Source organism: Hibiscus syriacus, unplaced genomic scaffold (genome assembly GCF_006381635.1).
Source record: "Hibiscus syriacus cultivar Baekdansim isolate YM2019G1 unplaced genomic scaffold, ASM638163v2 tig00111027_pilon, whole genome shotgun sequence".
NCBI classification, from domain to species: Eukaryota; Viridiplantae; Streptophyta; class Magnoliopsida; order Malvales; family Malvaceae; genus Hibiscus; species Hibiscus syriacus.
Window position 1 is genome coordinate 1,891,119 of NW_024062960.1, and position 22,834 is coordinate 1,913,952.

At 33.6% G+C, this 22,834-nt stretch overlaps 3 protein-coding genes and 2 pseudogenes across 5 annotated transcripts; all 5 read left to right on the plus strand.

Annotated features, from left to right (window-relative positions):
- Window positions 1–6,201: 6,201 nt before the first annotated feature.
- LOC120150835 lies at window positions 6,202–8,406 on the plus strand (annotated as a pseudogene).
- A 745-nt stretch (window positions 8,407–9,151) lies between these two features.
- LOC120150994 lies at window positions 9,152–10,273 on the plus strand (annotated as a pseudogene).
- A 621-nt stretch (window positions 10,274–10,894) lies between these two features.
- On the plus strand, window positions 10,895–13,445 carry LOC120151095 (probable polyol transporter 4). Of its 2 annotated transcripts, XM_039163634.1 has the most exons (3): window positions 10,895–11,005; window positions 11,150–11,389; window positions 11,754–13,445. In XM_039163634.1, exons 1-3 carry the CDS (start codon window positions 10,939–10,941, stop codon window positions 13,115–13,117), a joined length of 1,671 nt encoding a protein of 556 aa, XP_039019565.1. In that variant the 5' UTR covers window positions 10,895–10,938; the 3' UTR covers window positions 13,118–13,445. The 2 variants fall into 2 exon arrangements, with proteins under 2 accessions (XP_039019565.1, XP_039019566.1); XM_039163635.1 differs by lacking the exon at window positions 10,895–11,005 and having other exon boundaries at window positions 11,026–11,389.
- Window positions 13,446–15,079: 1,634 nt separating this feature from the next.
- On the plus strand, window positions 15,080–16,721 carry LOC120150852 (epoxide hydrolase B-like). Its single transcript, XM_039163466.1, has 4 exons — window positions 15,080–15,261; window positions 15,334–15,548; window positions 15,846–16,016; window positions 16,093–16,721. Exons 1-4 carry the CDS (start codon window positions 15,192–15,194, stop codon window positions 16,585–16,587), a joined length of 951 nt encoding a protein of 316 aa, XP_039019397.1. The 5' UTR covers window positions 15,080–15,191; the 3' UTR covers window positions 16,588–16,721.
- A 2,699-nt stretch (window positions 16,722–19,420) lies between these two features.
- LOC120150968 lies at window positions 19,421–21,905 on the plus strand. Of its 2 annotated transcripts, XM_039163540.1 has the most exons (5): window positions 19,421–20,057; window positions 20,091–20,803; window positions 20,998–21,267; window positions 21,436–21,555; window positions 21,664–21,905. In XM_039163540.1, the coding sequence occupies exons 1-5, from the start codon at window positions 19,718–19,720 to the stop codon at window positions 21,718–21,720; spliced, it is 1,500 nt and encodes a 499-aa protein (XP_039019471.1). In that variant the 5' UTR covers window positions 19,421–19,717; the 3' UTR covers window positions 21,721–21,905. The 2 variants fall into 2 exon arrangements, with proteins under 2 accessions (XP_039019471.1, XP_039019470.1); XM_039163539.1 differs by having other exon boundaries at window positions 19,421–20,803.
- The last annotated feature ends 929 nt before the right edge of the window (window positions 21,906–22,834 follow it).

A 22,834-nucleotide genomic window follows, 5' to 3' on the forward strand; every position in this document is an offset into this window, starting at 1 on the left:
TTAGAAGCAAAATATCTTAGATATTATTGTTTATTATAGTTAATAATGTTGAACTACATTATATTTTACGTTAATGTAAACTTTGATTTATTAATATGGATTTCATTTTTCTTGTTATGGATTTTAAGTTTGTTGTTATGGATGTCAAGCTAATTGGAAAATGCTACAGGTTAAATTTAGGTAATAAAAGAGTAGAAAACAACATTTGACAAATTAGTTTTAATTTGCAAAATCAATTTCTTTTAGCTATAGAGAGGTAATTAGCGGCGTTTGTATCTTAAAACGCCGCTATAGATATGACCTTTTGTGGCGTTTGTTCTAAAAAACGCCGCTATATACCAGATCTTTTACGGCGTTTGTGGGAAAAACGCCGCTAAATCTCAACACCTATTGCGGCGTTTGTGGGAAAAACTCCGCTAAATCTCAACACCTATTGCGGCGTTTGTTGGACAAACGCCGCTATATATCGTTACCTATTGCGGCGTTTTTTGTTACCAAACTCCGCGAACTTTAGCGACGCTATTTTCAGCGGCGTTTGTCATAGCGCCGCAGGTGTTTTTTGCAGCGCTTAAAAACGCCGCTATAGGTAAAAAAAACGTCACAAATGTACAATTTTGCTGTAGTGTATATTATTATAAAACATTAAAATCAAATTTATTTAAGTTTATTTCAAATGTATATCATTATCTTATTCAATTACGATGTATAAATTATATATATCATCAATACATCAAATATTCCCCGTATATATGACATATATATCTATTTTGATTACTCGAAACATTTGACAACCAAAGGTAGAGTTATTTGTTAGGTGGGAAGGGTTGTCGCCCCCTAGTTAGTGGCATTCTTAGATATAACCCAAGTTGGGGCTAAGCTTGGTACTAATTCTCACACCACTTTTCACATCCGTTTTGTGTTGGATTTTTACAACTGTTTATGTAGTTGAGAGTAAGAGACATGGCAACTAATCCACTTCCTTTCTGCGTCCACCACCATGCAACTTGATATAGGGTGGTCCTACAGATTTCATTTAAGACTAGTAAAGTTTCTTCGTAGGGTTTAGACTTTGGGCATTGGAATCATCTTCCTATGCATTATTAGAATTACATTTAGATCCCAAACTATTTTGCTAATACTCATCAATGTTCGAATATGAGATATTAATAATAATTCAAATAAATAATTTAAATTTGGAGTGATCAGAATCGTCCTTAATTATTCAACCCAAAAAAAAATTAATCTCTCATCCGAACAAACGATTAACTTAAAAATATTAAAATTTAGATTTGACTTAATCTATAATGATTCAATCGATGCAATTCGATTTGATATATCTTACAACTAGTCTAAAATGTAGGCCTTTTTTTTTTTGCTTTCTTTAATCATTTTTTTTTATTTTATAATCACAAATATGATTGATTAATCCGCATTAGATACATTAGAGACTAGAACGACTCTCTCAACTTAATTTTTTTCATTCGCGAACATCATAATTCATTAATCATTCATTGATTATATATGTGGTGTGCTTTCTTTGTGAATAAAGTAAAGTGGTTAGTATCTCACAGTTGTTTTCTTAGGTTTAATTATACTTGAGTCGTATTTATTTATTTGTTTGGTTTTAAAAATTTCAACAAAGAATGATTGACTCTTAATTTGATAAGTATTATTATTGATGAAACATTCTAGATGTCATAAGTTTAAACGTATTTAAGTGCACAATATTCAAATTATGTATTATTTAAGTATTGTATTAAAATTTCATTATTAATTATATATATAATATTTGCGATCGATGTTATATAAATATTAAATTAATTTTCAATCGAATGTGTACTATGAATTGTATACTTCCATTGATCTGGCTCTAATTATGAAGAATAGCATCCATTTCATATAAAAAATCCGTTTAAACAAGGTCTCAGTTTCAAATTTTGTGTAGTCAGAAAATTTTTACTGGGAGACTCACCCACCAAAGTCAGGCATGCGACACGAATCGATCCGGATTAGTCAAAGGAAAACCTTGGAACCGAGAGGGTAACAAAAAAAAATAGCAAATGTTTTTTAATCGAAACATTGCTAGAAATAAAAAATTCAAAACATCAATTATTGCTAGAACTAATAAATTCAGGTGTGAATGAAAATATCAATAATTGATGCAAGACCAATCAGATTAAGTTGGAATTTTTTTTTTTATTTATGTTTGAGGTTTGATTTTCGAATCAAAATATTATAGATTTAAATAATTTTAAAATATTTATTTTAATTATTTTAATTTTAAATTGATTTTATTTTAGAACTGTTTCGAGTTCATATTGATTATATTTAAAATTTTGAAATTTTATGGCAAATTGGAGGGAAGATATGGTTGAAATTTAGGTGGCGTTTGGTTCTCTGGAATGTTTCTGAGGGAATTGGAATCTGTGAATGAATTGGAATCTGTCAGGAATTGAAATCCAATTTCATATTCTGTTGGTTGGCAGGAAATGAAATTGGAATCCAATTCTATATTCTGTTTGGTTCGCAGACATGTCAGATGAATTTGATTTTAATAATGTAAAATGACATAATTGCCCTTATTTTTTTTGATTTATTTTAGTTTGTTTTACAACTTACATGTAGTAATATAATATAAAAATTAAAAAAATATTAAATTTTCATTTTATTGATTGATTATTTATTTCAATAAATTATAAAAATCATGCTAATAAACATAATAAGTTAAAATCATTGCAATCAAAATATGTTAATAAGTTACCAAAAAATAGAGCAATATTTCGATACATTCCAATCGGAGTATGTTAATTAGTTACCAAAAAATATACCAAAAACTATTTTTATTCAATATATGAATTAGAAACCCAACCCGACATGACACGAAATAATAAAAAAATTATTTTTATTCAATAAAAACATTGACTTAATTGAAAAAAATTATATATAGAGGGGTATTATTGTAATTATTCCTAAATATATAAGGTAAAATTATATATTTTTTTCGGGTCGGGTTTTTTCACCCTAAAACCGACCCGACCCGAATATCACACTTAAAAAAACCCGACCCGAATATCACACTTAAAAAACCCGACCTGAACAAAATAAAGTTTCACCCGACCCGACCCGAATATATGAATTAAAAATACGACCCGACCCGAAATAATAAAAAAATTATTTTTATTCAATAAAAACAGTGACTTAATTGAAAAAAATTACATATAGAGGGGTATTATTATAATTATTCCTAAATATATAAGGTAAAATTATATATATTTTCGGGTCGGGTATTTTTCACCCTAAACCCAAACTCGACTCGACCTGAATATCACACTTAAAAAAACCGACCCGACCCGATCAAAATAAAGTTTCACCTGACCCGACCCAAATATATGAATTAGAAACTCGACCCGACCCGAAATAATAAAAAAAAATTATTCAATATATGAATAAGTTACCAAAAGATTGATGAGGCTAATATGGTCAAATTTCAATTCCCTCCAACAAGGGAATTAAATTCCATCCATTCTTAGATGGAATTCACTTTCCCTCATTTGATGGAAAGTTGAAGCCATGAGGGATTACAATTCCCTTGGAAAACTTGAACCAAACATGGGAAAGTGGTGAAATTAGATTTTAATTCCCACCAATTCTAAGGGATTCATGCCAACCAAACGTTACCTCAGAGTTGGTTTTACAAATGATGTTGAATTTGATGCAGGCGACATGTGTGGAAGGCCATCACTTTTAAGAGGCCAGATTTAAAGTAGAACAGATCTAAGAGGAAGAAAGTAGGCCCAATAAGCATCCCTTGAATTATTTTTACATCCATTGTGATCTTTCAATTCAAAAAATAAACATAATGCAGTTTTTTGACAAATATTTTTCGTCATTGATCATTACAGTGTTGATGTGACAATTCACGATGTTAAAGTGACAGTTCACAATGCTGACGACGTGGTTTACGGTGACTGATGTATTGACGGATGGATTAAAATAATTTTTTAGTCTTGTTCGAGGGCCAAATTGGTTTGTTTTAAAAGTCTAAGGATTTATTTGATTTTTTAAAAATAAAAAATAAATTAAATTTAAAATATTCAGATATTCAAAAAAATAAAAAAAAATAGTTAGCAAAAGTAAAAAATTAAATTACTAAAAAGGTATTTTCTGAATCTTAAGCCTTAATTATAATCAGAATAAACTTCAACTTCGATTATTGCCATGTGTTTTTGGGTGGGTTGCAAGTGATAATTTCAGATTAAGAAAAAATTTGATGGGTTTATGACTATGTCAATGTTAAGAAGTTGTTACACGTCCAACTGAGTAATAAATTTTCGTTTATGACTATGTAAATGTTATATATATTTTTATTTTTATTAATAATTTATTAATAAATTTTTTATATTTTTTTCTAACATAAAATCATGTGTTCATTTTTGTCTATTGAACCAGTTAATTGTTAGATATGTTAGTGAAAATAATTTAGGGTAAACTATACGTTTAACACTTAAACTATTATTTTTATTCTGTTTTGATAGTTACACTTTATTTTTTCAAAATTATATCTAATATTTAATTTATGTGTAAATTTGAATTTAAAACTATTACTTTTATTCTGTTTTGATAGTTACACATTTTTTTTTCAAAATAATTTGTGTTTCGATTAATTCTGTTAATAATTTTCAAAAAAAAAATCGGTTAATAATTTTCAAATAAATTTTGGTTTTATTAACTGAAACGAATTAACCAAATTTTTGCTTCAATTAATTCAGTTAATAATTTTAAAAAAATCGGTTAATTCGATTCAGTTAATAATTTTCAAATAAAATTTGGTTCGATTAACCGAACCTAATTAACCGAATTTTTTTCTTTAACCGTTAATCAAACCAAAATTTATTTGAAAATTATTAACCGAACCGAACAAATTTCGATTAATTCGGTCAATTTTCGAATTCATCAAAAAATGAAATTTTCTAATTTATATAACAATTGAATATTTTTAATTCAAAAAAATAGTTTAAAATTAATTTAAATAATAATTTGTTTGATTTTTTATCATTAACAAACTTTTACAAGTCAAATACATATTGTTGTAAGTTTAAACCATTGGGACACCACCCAATTGAAATGAAAATAAAGGAACCAACATGTTTACAATGGGAATCGAACTGGTGTTAAGGGGAAAAGCTATCATGCACCCAAACAATTAGGCCAAAGGTCCTCAATACGTGTCATTACCTAATTGGATAGAAAATTTATTTAATTAAATAATTTAAAATTCATAAATAAAACATTCCAATCATGTATTGATGTGTGTCACGTTCTAATTAGATAATTAAATTTATTTAATTGAATTAAAATAATGACTAAATTGATAGAATATGTAAATATTAAAGACCAAATATATGATTATGTCAATTTTATTAACGGACAAGTTACCACATCTGTTAAAAATTAACGACAGGTGGTTTGATTGAATTAATTAAATAGTTTGGTGGTCTGATTGATTCAATTAAAAGTTCGATGGTCACATTAATTTTTTACTATAGTTTAGTAGTCTCCCGTGTAGTTTTCCCTTAAAACAAATACTACTTTGTATAATCATCTTAATTTAATAAAAAAATAAGGTCAAAAAATTATAATACTTTTTTAACAAAATTAATATACAAGTTTGATTTTTTTTTCTATTTTTTAATTATTAAACCACATTTAATAATTTAATTAAAATAATTGATATACAGTTGATCTATAAGGAGTCGAGAGCAGGGGTCCGCATCTGTTCAAATCTGAATGTAGTAAATTATAAATACGAAATGAAGTGCTCCATAATGATTGTAATTCGGTATCTAATCTTTTTCTTGTTAAATCTCTCTTCCTAAAGATAATCAGCTTTTCGTATAGATTTCCGCTTTGCTCTGCTCCTTTTTTTTTCATTTTCCGTTATTGAAATATTCTGTATGAAAATGGAAAGACCCAGAAATCATGGGTTTCTGTTGAAACAGAGAAAACTTGAGAATCCATTTGTATTTTCTGTTTCCTGAAATTTAGCTCTTTGAATCACGAAATTTAGAAACCCTCATCGGACACGAGTTTTTCCATTTTAATTCAACGAAATCGCAACAATTTCTCCTGTTCTCCTCTGTTTTCTCCCTTCATTTCTCTCTGTTTTCCTCCCTCGTTTGAGTTAGAGATAAACCCAATCTCTCTCTCTCTGAATCGTCATGACTTTCGACGCCAGGTCTACGCAATCGAACCTCGATTGTTTCCTCCAATGCACAACACCCGCCGTCAAATCTCAGTTCCTCCCCAAGGTTCGAGGTTTCATCCAACTCATCTCTGTTTTGAAGCTTCTTTTTCTTTCCCGTTTCTGAAATTTAAACACTTTGCAGAGCGAGATTAGGAATCTTAATCGATTATGGAACCCTTGGGAGAGAGAAAACGTCGAGTATTTCACATTGGGTGATCTCTGGAACTGTTACGACGAATGGAGTGCGTACGGCGCCGGTGTTCCCATCGAGTTGAACAACGACGAGACCTTAGTCCAGTACTACGTTCCTTATCTCTCCGCCATTCAAATCTTCACCAGCAATTCTTTGAGGTAGTTGGAATTGTTTGTGGTTTCCGTGATCGAGATAAAAACAGAATTTGATGAGCTTTTGGTGTTGAAATTTTACAGGGAAGAGACTGAGTCTGGCAATGGCGAGAGGGATTCGTTTAATGATTCGTACAGCGATGAAAGCGAGTTATGGAGATGGGACGGTTGGTCATCGGAGGACGGTGGCTCCGAGCAAGACAGCTTTTGGCACGTGAATAATAGATTGGGTTACCTTTATTTCCAGTATTTCGAGAGAACTACACCTTATGGAAGAGTTCCACTCATGGATAAGGTCACCTTTTCTCCAATTTTCTGCTCTGTTTCTGCTTTCTTGGTATTCTGAAAAGGTCAAATTCTGGTTTAGGTTCCTTTACTATTCTTTAAATTTTGGATATAGTACCTCTATTCTGATTCAGCATTATTTGGTTCTTTTTATTCATAATCTATGGTAATAAATAATTAAACTTTTGCTCTATTTCAAAATAAGTGTCACAGATCATTACTCTCTTTTCGGAATAAGTTGACTCTAATAATAATTAAAGTTTTGACCTTTGATTCCTTCATTGCTTTTAAGCTTCGGAGTTTTTCTTTTTCTTATTGACGTAAGATTATTGTCTCTCATCTCACCAAGGCGTGACACTCTTCCCATTTAATCTCATGATGCTTTCATTATGGGTGATTCTTACGGTATGCTCAACTTAAAATTAAATAATTAAGTAGTCACACTGATATTAACCGTCACAAGCCTATTATTCTCTTCTCAAAGGATATATATATATATAATAGAATAAACAATATCATCAATTTTAAATTATATGACCTGTCTTTTCTTTTCTAATGTTAGATTAATGTCCACTACCTCTCCAAGGTGCGACATAAGTAACTAGTTAACTACTTTATAAAATTAAAGATCAAATTATGTCAAATTAAAGTATATGTACTAAATCTCAAATTAAAGTAAAATACTGGGACCAAAACCATAATTTGACTATTTTAAAAATCAGTATTAGGCCGCAATTTATATCTTCTAATCCCTTTACAGATTAATGGATTATCATGACGATACCCTGGTTTGATGTCATTGAGGAGCGTAGATCTTTCTCCAGCTACTTGGATGGCAGTTGCCTGGTCTCTCCCTCCCTCTCTCTCTCTCTCTCTCTCTCTCTCTCTGTATATTTTACAGAGACACACAGAATTTTATATTAAAAAAACGAATTTATAAATTATGTATCTATAGTTTATGATATGCTATTATTTTATTCGGATAATTGCAGGTATCCTATTTATCACATTCCCATGGGAAGGACCATAAAGGACTTATCCACATGCTTCCTCACTTACCACACTTTATCATCTACTTTCCAAAGTGGCCTTGTTGTCCTTTTTTATTATTAATGATCGAATTTCAAATATTAATTGACGATTTGATGATAAGTTTTTATGTGCAGATATGAACCCTGAGGACGACTTCGAGAGTCCTCAGAGAAAGCGAAAGGAAGGGGATGACATCGCCCTTTTTCCGTTCGGTTTGGCGAATACAAGATGCAAGGAAGTGTGTGGGTGTCGGGAAATCGTGGGCTAGACCAAGAGAGACTGTTCTCTCTTTTGAGCGTCGCGGATTCGTGGCTAAAGCAACTTAGGGTCGAGCTCCACGACTTCAATATTTTCACCCGAACCCGACGTGGCTAAAAAAGAAACATAATTTACATGCAGTAAATTCTTTTTTCTCGAAGAAACCCTATGGATGTGGAAGTGACTAAGGAGTGATCACTAATTACCAAATAAAATAAATAAAATAAAATGAAAAATAAATAAACTTAATGAGGCCGGCACTTGTTATCTAGACCCTTTCGAAGGTTCGATGTGAGGTCAACCTTTACAGGATTCCAGCAAATATGGAATTCGAGTCGAGTTAATCCTTTTTATTTTTGGAGCGGTTTGAAGCAAGGTTTGCTATTTTTATTGCAAAACAAAATGGGTTAATGTCTTGAGGGGGAAAAGAAACTTGGATTGGATTGCATGAAATGTTCTTTTTCACAATTATAGAGGCAATGAGAGAGGTGGAAGATGATTCCTCCACAGTTTCATAACTCATTGATTCATGTTGTATAATTCTTAATTTGGATTATCTTGCTTACTTTTGATTTGATAACATATGACTCGTCAACGAAAGTAACTCAAAAAATTTTAACTTTATTTTGTACAATTCAATCGAATACTCACACCTAAGTCCGCTTTCATTTTAAGTTCATTTTGACTAAATTTGAGTCCTCTACCACTATAGAATGTCTATGTAATTTCAACTCTTATTTTTAACCACAAATTTATTCTTTTTTGTAATTATACCCTAAAGTTAAGATATAACGTTGGAAATGTTAGATACCTATTTTGAGTAAAAAAATTCTTTAAGCACCAAAAATTAACTTAAGATATAGTTTGAACACTTATTTATATGTTAATCCATAAATGACAAAGGTCGGAAGAGAAATAAAAAAAAATCCCAGAACTCGACATGTCATTGGATAATGGAAGCAAATATCATTCGCAAGGAAAGAAGATTTTGAGAAAGGGTAATGTGATAATAACCGGTGCGTCGTCCGGCTTAGGCCTTGCGACGGCCAAGGCTCTCGCCGAGACGGGGAATGGCATGTGATAATGGCGTGTAGGAATTTCCTCAAGGCTGAGAAAGCGGATAAATCAGTTGGGATTGACAAGGGGAATTACTCAGTAATGCATCTCGACCTCACCTCGCTCGAAAGTGTTCGGCAATTCGTGGATAGCTTCCGTCGTTCCGGCAGGCCACTCGATGCTTTGGTTTGTAATGCTGCTGTATACTTGCCTACTGCTAAGGAACCGACTTATGCTGCCGAAGGATTCGAACTCAGCGTTGGAACGAACCATCTCGGTCACTTCCTCCTCGTAAGGCTACTCCTAGATGACCTCAAGAAATCAGATTACCCGTATAAGCGTCTCATTATTGTTGGTCCATTACAGGTATAGGCCTAAATGAAGGGACATATTGAGCACATTGCAGCTTTGCATATAATTTACGAATCGATAAATTGTAGTCTTCCTTTGAATGCAATTGCAGGAAACTCTAACACATTGGCCGGAAACGTGCCTCCGAAAGCTAACCTTGGAGATCTTCTAGGCCTAGCCGGAAGCTTGAATGGAATAAGATTTCACCTATGATAGATGGAGGAGATTTTGATGGTGCCAAGGCACATAAAAATAGCAAAGTTTGTAACATGCTCACCATGCAACTTGCAAGAGATCCACTGGCGGTACCACGAGGAAACCAGAATCACATTCGCCTCCCTTTACCCTGGTTGCATTGCAACAACAGGTCTGTTCAGGGAGCACGTACCGTAGTTCTGGCTTCTTTTCCCCGTTTCAGAAACACATCACAAAAGGATACGTTTCTGAAGAAGAAGAAGAAGCCGGGAGCAGACTTGCACAGGTCGTGTACATGTGTTAAACGTTACATTGCATGTGAACCAGACAAGCCTTCGATGTTGCAGGTCGTGTGTGGTCCGAGTCTTACGAAATCAGGTGTTGACTGGAGTTGGAACTAGAACTCCGATTCGTTCGTTCGAAAACCAGCTTTCAAAAGAGGCAAGTGATGCGGAGAAGGCAAAGAAGTTGCGGGAGATAACTGAGAAGCTAGTTGGTTTGGCGTAAATAGTCACCAAGATGAGAACAAACATACTATACATACTTTTTTTTTACTTTCTAAATACTAATTAATAATTTTTTATTCCCCTAATTAAATCTAAATCAAACCCAAATTTACGTCTGAAAGCAGCCACATGATTGCTTTGAAAACGCCATTTCCCCTTGCCCCGTTTTACTTAATAATTACGGTAAAATATGTTAGGTCCATCGTTAGTTCGATTACAGATATATTATTTCTTTTAAAAAAAATTTAATCATTTTAACTACAATATTATTAAAAATATATCGTGATTAGTTAATATTAATAAAATTGACATAATATAATAATAATTTTAATTTCTTGTTTGTATACATTTTGTTAATTTGATTTAAATTTGAAACAACTCAAAAAAGATAATCATTCATATTTAATTCCTTTTATCAATTTAGTCTCTTTCTTCTTTTCCTAAATTGTTTATTTAAAAAATAGTAACGTGTTGCTAAATTATACTAGAATTTAATAATCAAATTATTATTTTGATTCGATAGACTTATTTAGTTTGATAATATCATAAAAACTAAAAAGGACTAAATTAATAAAAAAAATACGGATGATTTAATCGTTGGGTCAACTTTGCAAATTTTACATCATAAAACCTTTGTTTAGAATTAGACATTTTGGTGTTGACTGTATGTATATTTCACCTCCATTTGTAAGGTTCGGAGAAAATCAACTGGCTTGCTTGCGTGGTAAAAAGGAAGGAAAGGACCAACCTTTGCTTTCAATTTCTTTTCTTCCTTCTGGCTTTTAGATCTAAAACCCCAAATTCATGGCTTAATTAGCAGTAACATAATATCTGTTCCTGGGTCTGTTTTGTTACTTTTGCTCTGTTTTTGTGAGTTAAAAACAGGGAACGGTAGCTATGGGGTTGGTGGGTGTCCATGAGAATGGTAATGGGGAAATGGCTTTGGCTTTGGGGAACAAGAACAAGTACAAGAGAATGGATTCCGAGCTATCAGATGACTTTGATGATGAGGCTTTGAATCTTCATCTTCAACAGCTGGAGAGGAACAAAAGTATCAGGAAATATGTTCTTGCTTGTGCCATTTTTGCATCTCTCAACAATGTTCTTCTTGGCTATGGTAAGTTTTTTCTCTCTTCATTTTTTCTCTTTTCTATTTGATTTTGGTCACAAAAGTTAAGCCTGCTCCTTTTTTCTCTCTGGGAATTTTGGAATTTTCATAGTTTTCTTTGTTGACCGGCTTGAATTGAACTTGAATATAGATTATAGGTAAGTCGTTGATTGCCACCGTTGAAGTTCATCCTTGGGATGCTTAAAATTCACCATTTTTGCTCAAAATCTGCTTAGCAGATCTTAGTTTTTGTAGCTTGCGTGTGTTCTTATTGCTCATCGATGTCTTGGTTGATGAAGCATTGCCTTAGACTTATCCCCCTGTGACCAGTGTTCGACTACTTTGAACCTAAGAATTTCTCTTCTATGAACAGATGTAGGTGTAATGAGTGGAGCCATTATATTTATACAGGAAGATCTGAAGATAACCGAGGTACAAGAAGAAGTTCTCGTCGGAATTTTGAGCATCATTTCCCTTTTGGGCAGCTTAGCCGGTGGGAGGACATCCGATATTATCGGTAGAAAGTGGACAATGGCCTTTGCGGCTGTCGTATTTCAAATCGGTGCAGCTATCATGACACTTGCACCTTCATTCCAAATACTAATGATAGGGCGAATTTTGGCCGGAGTTGGTATAGGCTTTGGCGTCATGATTGCTCCGGTCTATATTGCCGAGATATCACCTACTGTCAATAGAGGCTCTCTTACCTCCTTCCCTGAGATTTTCATAAATCTAGGAATTTTGCTTGGTTATGTCTCGAATTATGCATTTTCCGGTCTTTCAGTTAATACAAACTGGAGGGTGATGCTTGCTGTTGGAATTTTACCTTCTGTTTTCATTGGGTTTGCACTTTTTATTATCCCCGAGTCACCAAGGTGGTTGGTCATGCGGAACCGAGTTGAAGAAGCGAGATCTGTGCTACTAAAAACACTCGAAAACGAGAAAGAGGTGGATGACAGGCTTGCAGAAATAGTAGCAGCTGCTGGAATGTCTAATGGGGAGAAGAATGAAAAGAAAGCCGTGTGGCGTGAACTGCTAACTCCTTCTCCTCCAATTCGTCGGATGCTGATCACCGGTTTTGGAATCCAGTGTTTCCAACAAATTACCGGAATAGATGCAACTGTGTATTATAGTCCCGAAATCTTCAAGGAGGCCGGGATTAAGAATAACTCTAAGCTTCTTGCTGCAACAGTTTCTGTAGGTGTTACAAAGACTGCATTTATATTGATTGCTACGTTTCTCGTTGATAGGGTGGGAAGGAAGCCCTTGCTCTATGTGAGCACAATTGGGATGACCGTCTGTTTATTGACCTTAAGCCTCACCCTTGGTTTACTGGGGCAGGGGCAGCTCAGAATTGCACTGTCGATCTTGTGCGTTTGTGGTAATGTAGCTTTCTTTTCGGTGGGAATGGGTCCTATTTGCTGGATTTTGACATCCGAAATCTTTCCCTTGAGGTTGCGAGCTCAAGCATCCGCTCTCGGGGCTGTAGGTAACAGGGTATGCAGTGGCCTTGTTGCCATGTCATTCCTCTCTCTTTCTCATACAATTACCATTGCCGGAACCTTCTTCCTCTTCGCACTGTTGTCAGCGCTTTCTGTTCTCTTTGCTTACAAATGTGTTCCAGAGACCAAGGGAAAATCGTTGGAACAGATTGAGATGCTTTTCGGAAACCTTAACGAATGGCAAGGAAGTGAAGTGGAGATGGGAGATTCGGAGCATTTAGTACAGAAAGCGTGAGTAATCGACGATCGATGGTGCAATTTTCAAGGTGGGATCTTGCTACTTTTGGCTTAAAATGAGTGTAAAAAACAGGAATCATATGAAAAAATACATCATTCGTAGAGCTGTCATCGTTCACCAGCCTGCAAGTGTTGGATTTTCGAAAGGGAATGTATACTAGAACCCTTGATACCTGTGAAGCTCCATGAATTGGTTACCTAAAGCAGGAACTAAAGTGTCATTTGAGGTTCATCATCACAGTGTCTGAACTCTGAAGATATTTTTGCTACCCAAATACTTGTATCAATGTACAATTTCTTCGGACAAATCGTAAATAGTTGGAAAATAACATGTTTGTGTTTTCTTTTGTTTTACTTAGTTAAGATTTTAGCATAATGTTGGATTCAGCTTGCTTGGTTGCTCAGCTCGTGAACCAATCTTAGCAAGCCCTTCAGTGATTTCTCTGCATGAGTTTCAAGACATGATATGGCATTCATGGCTGCATCAAATGATGCCAGTGGTCAATGGTTATTGGAATGTCGGTGAAATGGTTTCGAGCTACAGAATTCACGTTTCAAAGAAGATTGTCTAAGTTTGCAACTCGGTCCATGGATGTGAATCTGTAAGAACTTGTCTTGTTGATATCCTTGAATTTGAATGCAGAGATATTACAGTCACGTGTTTTAGCGATGTAAAGTCAAGCTTAGACGGAGCTGCCCATCCTTGTCGTCTGGTACGATAATGGACAGGCAAACTGTAAAAAGATGCTAAACATGAAATTGACATTTCTCCTTAGCGTTCACCAAATTTTGGACAAGGTTTGAGCCAAGAGTTGGTAAGCCCAACATAAGACGCTTAAGCTATTCGAATTTGATTTTGAAAAAATAAACTCGATTAAATACAAGTAGAATTCCAAACAATTAGTTTTGAATCGAGTTTGAGCTTGTCATTATTCAAGCTCGGCTGAATAACAACTCCACTTATCCATTCTTTTCTGGAAACAAAAAAAAAATATTACTATACATCTTCTGAATTTCCCTCACAAATTACACCTCCGTTATCACTTTTTTATCTATTAATATCTTAAGAGAGAACTTTTCCACTAATTGAAGCTTTCAAATGTCGGAACCTATGAAGCTCCACATTCCTCAAGAAATCACGATTTCCGTGACAACATTTTTTATAGACCCACGTGATCTGTTAGAGTCAAATCTAATTTCTGACAACTGTATCTATTTGTTTACTAGCGTATAGATAGTCATCATAATATTTTGTCTAACATCAGCACTAAGAGTAACTATACATGTCACAATGCGATACTTACAATGAGATCTAAGCTCCAACTCTTAGCTTATGCCATTATTCATTGTCTCCTTAACTTTTTCTAGATATCACATTAACGATTATCTACTTAAATCATAAGGGAGGAATTAGGGTTAAGTATTCGATCGAATTGAGATGAGTTGAATCAATGAGTTAGTCGAGTTGATAAGTCTTATTTTATAACTCAAACTTCATTTGATTTTTTTAATCAAGTTGAGTTTCTAAAATTCATTTCGAGTTGTTTGAGTTTATGTTTAAGTTTAATTATAAATATTTATAATGTTATGGTAATATTTGATTTTAATTTAGACGGTTTTCTACAACCATATACAATATACATATGTAGTTTTGCATATGTGATATACATGAAGTAAAGAAATTCTATTTTAATTATTAAAAATAGAACTTATAAATCAATCTTTTAATTAGTAAAAATTTTAAATTATTTAAATTCTATTTTATAACTTTACTCATATTAAAAAAATTCGAGTTAAATTTTTTTAACTTTAATTCAAATAATAAATTTGATTTCTTTAAATCGAACCACCTATAACCCAGACCATCTAAAATTATCAAATAAAGAAACATAAAGATGGTGAGAGCCCAACAAAACCCAAATCATCAAATGTAGATGGAGTGGTATTTTAATGATATTTATTGGCTTTAATAGCCAGTGGTTAAGATCAGAACATCATCACTCTTTGTAAACTCCGCTAATCTCAATCCCAATTCTCACCCCTCCATCACTGTTCTCTTTCTCCGTCTGTCAATGGATAAGATTGAGCACAACCATGTGCAAGTTCGAGGATTAAAGCTTCACGTTGCCCAGATTGGAACAGGTTTGATAATTATCTCACATCCTTTGACCATATGTTCCATTTCCCGGCAATAATTGTGATAACTGTATGCAGGTCCTAAGGTCGTTCTTTTCCTGCATGGCTTCCCGGAGATTTGGTACTCATGGAGGCACCAGATGGTTGCCGTCGCTAATGCCGGCTTCCGAGCTGTTGCTTTTGATTTCAGGGGCTATGGTCTCTCGGACCATCCAACGGAGCCGGAAAAGGCTAACTTCAAGGACCTTGTCGATGATGTGGTTGCGCTTCTCGACTCCTTCGGCATCGATAAGGTAACCATTACGTTGGGTTCATGATAGAATTTGACCCGAATTTGATCTAACTCAATAAATAAAGATAAAAATTAAGAGAAAATTGAGGAGAATAAGAAATTTAGTTTGATTAGGTTACACATAAAGATTCCTTTTGTATTATTCTTTGTTCCAACTTCCAAGTTAATAAATTATCTTCTTCCTGCTGTGATGTTTCTCGAAAATATTTTTCATAAAAATTTTAGTGTCTATTTTATTATGCTATCACTTTATTAAACTACTTGCAAATGTGAATTAACCATGTGGGAAAACGTATAGGCTTTTCTTGTGGGGAAGGACTTTGGAGCAGTGCCTGCATTCATGGTATCTGTTATCCACCCTGAAAGGGTGTTGGGTGTGATAACACTCGGCATTCCTTTTCTCATACCTGGTCCAGTCGGTATCCAATTCGATCTCCTCCCGAAAGGCTTCTACGTTTTACGATGGGCGGTAATATTAACTTATTTCGATGACCGTATATCGACGTATGCTTGATGGTGACATGAATTCGATGAACAAACTGCAGGAACCGGGACGAGCGGAAGCGGATTTCGGCCGATTCGATGTTAAGACCGTTGTAAGAAACATTTACATCCTCTTCTGCAGAAGTGAGCTACAAGTAGCCGGCGATGATGAGGAAATAATGGACTTGGTCGATCCATCGACCCCGTTGCCACCGTGGTTCACCGAGGATGATCTGGATGCCTATGCAACACTGTACCAGAATTCCGGTTTCAGAACTGCATTGCAGGTTCCCTACAGGTGCTCTCAAATGGACTATGGTGTAACAAATCCGAAAGTGACGGCTCCGTCGTTGTTGATAATGGGGGAGAAGGACTATTTTATGAAATTTCCAGGGACGGAGGAGTACATTCGGAAAGGGGTAGTGAAGCAGTTTATGCCTAATCTGGACGTAACTTTTATGCCAGAAGGGAATCACTTTGTTCAAGAGCAATTCCCAGAGCAGGTGAATGAGCTTATCATCTCCTTCCTTAACAAAATTCCAGTACATAATATGTAAGCCTAGCCTCGGAAGTGCATGTGTCACGAGATCGTTATTCTCTTATTAAAAAATACCAGCGTTTATATATTTTAAGATCTTTTTTTTTTCTTTTTAGATGTAACATTAATGTACTCTACCTCCTGAAGACGTGACAAATAATACCTTATTATCCTCTCATTATAATCTTGATTTGCATTTAGATGAAACTTTTGACTTTATAGTTATATGTTTAAGTACCATAATTAACAATTAAATACGGTTAAGTACGAGCCATTTAAAATCAATTTCTTTCGGACCCTAGCGTCTTTTCTTTCCTCCTTAGCTAGCCGTCGCTTCTTCTTTTTTTTTTAATTTCACATGCGACGATATTAGTTTTAATGTTGGTAGCCGATTGTATGTATCTTTTATTTTTTATTTATTTTTATATGCATATTTATTTTTTTAATGTTATTTTAATTTTTAATAATTCTGTTTTTATGATACATTTTTTTTTATCTTTATGACACGCTTTTTTTACCTTCATTACATGTTTTCGATTGTTTGATCATTTTTTAATATTGAATTTGATATCGTCTCAACTGTTCAAGAATACTAAGTACAGATCTATATAGGGAGGGATTGTAGACCCCAATCCGGCAAAGAAAAAAATACATATAATTTATATATATAATTTAAATAATTATAGAATAATTATTAATTCTTCTTATTTTTCAAAAAAGTTCAATACATCTTTTCAAAATGGAAGAAATCGATGTCTCTCCATTTTTCATCTGCGCAATCTCCCTGGAGATAATGATCCTGTCACTGTTCCAACAGGGGTTACGTACCATAGGGAAAGCATCGAGAAATGGCTGTTTCCAGGGAAGAATAACATTGCATGTCCTTTCACGAAACAAGCTCTTTCAGATTGCCAACTTGTCCCTAATCATACCCTGAGAAGATTAATTCAATCTTGGGTGTACGTTAAATGCTTGCCATGACATTGAAGTCTGATGTATAATTGAAGTTTGATTTTTTAGACAGTTTTATTAGATGCACTTTTACTACATAGTGCCTTCGTCTTTTTCGATCACGCAAGGTAAATATGTGTCCAATTAAAAGCGTTTTTACTTGCGTGATCAAAAATGATATAAATTCTTTGAATTTTTTTAAAATATTATTTTTCTAATTTATTTTAAAATAAATATTATTATCATAAATTAATCTAAATTCTAAAATCAAAGGTGTTTTTCAAGGGTAAATTACAAATTTTATCACTAAACTTTACTTTCTCTCCTGTTTTGCTCACTGAATTTTAAAAGTTTTTAATTTCTTAACTGAACTTAATACATTAAGTTTTTCTGTCATTTCGTCATTAAATAATTAACGACATTAAAACGATGCCGTTTTAAAAAAATAAAATTTTCACCAAAACGACGTCGTTTCACATCTATATAACAAACTATTTAGAACCCGTTAGTGAGAAAATGGCTGAGTGAACAAAAATACTCAATGTAATAAGTTTAGTTAAGAAATTAAAAATATTTAAAATACGGTATGATAGAGAGTAAAGTTCAATTACCAAATTTGTAATTTATCTTTTTTTTCAAATTAGATTGAAAATGCTTTTTAGAAAGTTAGAACTGGAAAAAAAAATGTTCGGATATGTTTATATAACCAAATCTTCACATCATTAAATCATTAAATATAATATCTAAAATAAATATTTCATATCTTAAAAACATAAACTCATTTTAATGTGTTTTTGTAAAAATAAAAAATAAATGTGTCATAGCTGTTCTAACTGAGTTAATTCAATTTATAAATTATTTATAATTTAAATACGTTTTTAGACACATTTAAACTCATATCTATGAATTTATTATAACCGTGCTAACTGAGTTAATCCAATTTATTTACTTTAAATGACACAATCTCGTATAGAATTAGTTATATATTAACTAATCATGTGAGTTAAAGTAAGCTTTACTTAAGATTATTTCACAAGATAATCCCTCTCACCTAACAAACTGCCAGCTGTCTTTTCTTTTCTTTTTTAATAAAATAAAAAATCAGTTTAACAACGTATAAATTTTATAATTTATATATAAACCGATTTTAAAATTAAAAAAAAATAGTTGTCGTAATCTTTTCGCCTTCCTCGGTATATAATTATCCGGAAATTCGCATCTAAGATCTTATCCCTTTAATTTCAACCTTTTAAAATCTGACCGTTCATCTCAATCATCCGTGCATGTACAGAATTCATCCAACGGTAATGAAGTAGCGGCAACATTTTACTCGTATCCCCCTTTGCGTATACTATGATTTTGATTTTTTGTCGATTTATTTCACGAAAACTGGAATCTCGCTGTTCGAAATCGAAACCCTCAGCAATCAAACCGGGTAAAAAATTGTCTGAGATTTCTGTTAAGAATTTTTATTTTAATTTTCTTCTCAAATTTCAAATTTCCCTGTCATAATCTCTTGTTTTCTTTGGTAATCTCTTTTCATTTTGCTTTTTTTTTTAATTAAATTTTCTCGTTATCCAAACAGTCCCTTTAACTGTTGTTATTCATTCTCTTTGCCGCTCTGAGTTCAAATGGAGATGGCTATGGAGGATTCGCGTTCGAGCAGCTTGCTTCCCATTCGTTCCATGGCTTTCGAGGCTTTCTCTGCCGCTGTTAGAACGCGACGGTTTGCTAAGAATCCGATACCTAATTCTCCGCGAATATCTATAGTTGTAGTTTGTTAAAGTGTTTTTCTATTTTTAGTGTTCCTAAAGGAAATTTGCTGGCTTAATATTTCATTGCTTGAAACTGGAAATTTGAAGAATTGAAGTAGATGTGTCTTGTTTTTATGAAGTTCTTGAGAGTTTTAGAATTTCGCCTGTGAATTTGAAGGTTTAGAGTTTTGTGGAATTATCGATACTTGGTTTGGGTTTCATGTGGAAGAAGTTGACGGAACTTACAAATTTGTAGTTGATGGCTTTGAATGATGTTTAACCTTCAAATGAAGTTGTCATGAAACTTGATTCTCTTAGGGCTTTTACGTGTGTGTGTAAAGTTGAAAGAAAAAATGAAATACTTACTAAATTCGGATTTAATTTGTGGAATTGTGGATTAAGCTCAGTTAGGGTTTTAATCATATTGCTTAGTTAGAAATTTGAATGGCAGAGAGGAGGGAGTTAGGTTTTCAAAGGAAAGGTGGTTGTAGCTTGAAGGAACAGCTAGCTAAAACAACTCTTAACAATGTAAGATCGCAAGGGCATACTTACGTAGAGCTTCGTGAGGATGGGAAGCGGTTCATATTCTTCTGCACTTTGTGTCTTGCACCATGTTATAGTGATTCGGTGTTACTTGATCATTTGAAGGGGAGTCTTCACACAGAGAGGTTAGCTGCTGCTAAGGTTACATTGTTAGGAACTAATCCATGGCCGTTCAATGATGGTGTCCTGTTCTTTGGTGCATCCAATGAAAAGGAGAAACAGTCTGCAGTTGTAAATGATAACCAGAATAGGTTGCTGGAGTTTCAGAACAATGATAGCATCCTTGCTGTTGTGAAATATGTTGGCAACCAAGTTAGTTCTGGTAACAAGCAAGTGAATGGTAAAGCTGGAGATTCTGATCTGGTGATTCCAGGGGTGCTAATGAAGGATGAAATTTCTGACTTGAAAGTGAATTTTATTGGTTATGGGGAAATTGCTGCTAGGTTCTTTGAGAATGGAGTTTCAAATATTATCAGCAGAATATGGTGTGAATGGCTAGGGAAAGAGGCCCCCATAAATGATGATATGTCGAAGGTCTCAAAGCATGAATTTGCTGTTGTAACTTTTGTTTATAATTGTGATCTAGGCAGAAAGGGATTTCTTGATGATGTCAAATCACTATTAACATCTGGTTCAACAGCAGAATTGGATAATGGTGAAGCTGCTACTAGAAAAAGGAAGAAGTCGTTTTCTGACCCTGAGGATAGTGGATCTTTGAGAAATCAGTACGATTCATCTGGGGAAGACTCTTCAGCTTCAAATGGTGCTTCTTCAAGTCTGGCATTAGCTCGATATGATGATCAGTTTCTGCTCACAAGATTTATATCAAATAAAGCTATAAGGAGGGAATTGAGGCGGCAACAGCGTGTAGCTGCTGAAAGAATGTGTGATATCTGTCGGCAAAAGATGCTTCCTGAGAAAGATGTAGCGGCACTGATGAACTTGAATACTGGAAAACTTGTTTGCAGTAGTAGAAATGTTAATGGGGTATGATACTGTACTCAACTCGGCTTTGGTTCGCCTTCAGTTATTGCGAGTCCCTTAAAGTTGCATCACATTGGTTAATACTAAATATGACCATTTTCGTTGTCTAAGCTTGAAGCATTTCATTAACATGTTTAACTTGTGTGCACCGCCTAGTTCAAATCTTATTTACATCTATCATTTTCCTTTACATGTAGGCCTTCCATTTATTTCATACTTCATGCCTTATACATTGGATACTCCTTTGTGAGGTTGAGAGGATTGAGAACCAGCCAATTAATCCTAAATTAGTAAGACGAAGATCTAGGAGAAAAAGTCGAACCAAATCCACTAAGACAGGGAAGAATGGAGAGGCTAAACCGGCTGGGACCCTCCTGATTACTTCTGTACTCTGCCCAGAGTGCCAAGGCTCTGGTATTGAGATCGAGGGAGATGAGCTGGAGAAGCCTGAGATCTCTCTTTCTCAGGTATGGATTATGTGATTGTAAAACATTGAGCAACTGTTCTGTTGTACTTGTACAAAGAAGCTTTTTGGATTTCTTTTTTCTTTTAAAAAGAATAGAGCCGAGTTATGCTTATGTTCGTTGAATTATACAGCATATATATATTTAACACAGTTTTTATTATGCTTTCAGATGTTTAGATATAAGATTAAAGTAAGTGATGGTCGTAGAGAATGGATGAAAAACCCTGAAATTCTGGAGAATTGTTCGACAGGCTTTCATTTTCCGTCTCTGTCTGATAAGATATTTCAGGTTTCGGACATTTTCTCACCATTCCCTTGCGTTCGTTTTTTTTAATATGGCAAAGTAAACTTGGGAGACCATATATGTATTTTGAACTTTGCCATTTGTTGGTTGCAGGAGAAAGTAATGCCCTTAAAGTTGCTGCATTTCTACAGCGCCGACATGTCTGAATGAAGTACGAGTTTCGTTGGGTGAGTTGTGGAATTGGATCGTATGTTTAATGTGCAAATATGTTAGAACCTGTGGTGAAGTAGGATGCTTTGTAAGTACCTTTTGTACATTGCTGACACCTGTATGCCTTGTAATGACTCAATGTTGCATTGACTTTTATATGAATCATATTTTTAATTCTTAATTCATATTGACTGTACATTTCATTTAAATGAATGGTAAATTTTGGTTGCTGGTTATGTGGTTCGATAGTTATTTTTACAAAATTCTTTGTTGTTTTTAAGATTTGGAACTTATAATATTTTCATGTTTATTGGGTTAAATGATTTACAATTGATTTGTTTTATACAAGTGTTAAATCTAGGGATCACAATTGCCCCTGGAAAATAGAATTCAGCACCCGATCTCACCTCGCCTCGGATAGTTGAATCTGCCTCGAGGTTGGATACATATATCAGTTTTAATTTGACTGGACTCGAATTACTTTAATTTGACTTGACTCGAATTATTTTTCAAAACTTGAGAACATTTAAGTGGTTTCAATATAATTATCTGTCGTTACAAAATAAACGACGTAGCCGATATGGCTGTTATTGACTAAATGCTAGTCAGGGGTGTACATTAAAAATAGGCCTATAAACGAACCGAACGCACACGAACGGATGTATGTTCATGTTCGTTCATTTAACGAATATAAACGAATAAATTTTTTTTTGTTCATGTTAGTTCATTAAGAAATATAACTTGTTCATGTTCGTTCATTTAAATGATAAATGAACATAAATGAACGTAAACAAACACAAACGAACAAATATAATAAATTAACATAAACGAACAACACAAACACAAAAATCAAACTTATTCGAACACAACAAATGAATGTAAAAAAAAAAAATAAACAACAAGAATAACTTGAAATTCATTAATATAACCTGCAACTTTAGAGTTAATTTGTTTGAATACGACAAAAACATACATAAATCATAAATAAGCTATATGAACATAATAAAGTCTTAAAGTTAATTTGTTCAACAAAACAATCTTTTTGAAATCCAAATAACTTCAATAATCTTCGTAACACATTCAACTTGCCATTTGTTCAAACATAAATGAACGA

Bases quoted from the DNA above. Each gene is read 5' to 3' on its own strand.
- LOC120151095 (XM_039163634.1), top strand. From the start codon at position 10,939: ATGTATATTTCACCTCCATTTGTAAGGTTCGGAGAAAATCAACTGGCT. The intron at 11,006-11,149 runs AAGGAAAGGACC...TTTTTGTGAGTT, and splicing joins TTGCTTGCGTGGTAAAAAGG to AAAAACAGGGAACGGTAGCT. The intron at 11,390-11,753 runs GTAAGTTTTTTC...TTCTATGAACAG, and splicing joins CAATGTTCTTCTTGGCTATG to ATGTAGGTGTAATGAGTGGA.
- LOC120150852 (XM_039163466.1), top strand. From the start codon at position 15,192: ATGGATAAGATTGAGCACAACCATGTGCAAGTTCGAGGATTAAAGCTT. The intron at 15,549-15,845 runs GTAACCATTACG...GAAAACGTATAG, and splicing joins ACTCCTTCGGCATCGATAAG to GCTTTTCTTGTGGGGAAGGA. The intron at 16,017-16,092 runs GTAATATTAACT...AACAAACTGCAG, and splicing joins TCTACGTTTTACGATGGGCG to GAACCGGGACGAGCGGAAGC.
- LOC120150968 (XM_039163539.1), top strand. From the start codon at position 19,718: ATGGCAGAGAGGAGGGAGTTAGGTTTTCAAAGGAAAGGTGGTTGTAGC. The intron at 20,804-20,997 runs GTATGATACTGT...CTTTACATGTAG, and splicing joins GTAGTAGAAATGTTAATGGG to GCCTTCCATTTATTTCATAC. The intron at 21,556-21,663 runs GTTTCGGACATT...TGTTGGTTGCAG, and splicing joins TGTCTGATAAGATATTTCAG to GAGAAAGTAATGCCCTTAAA.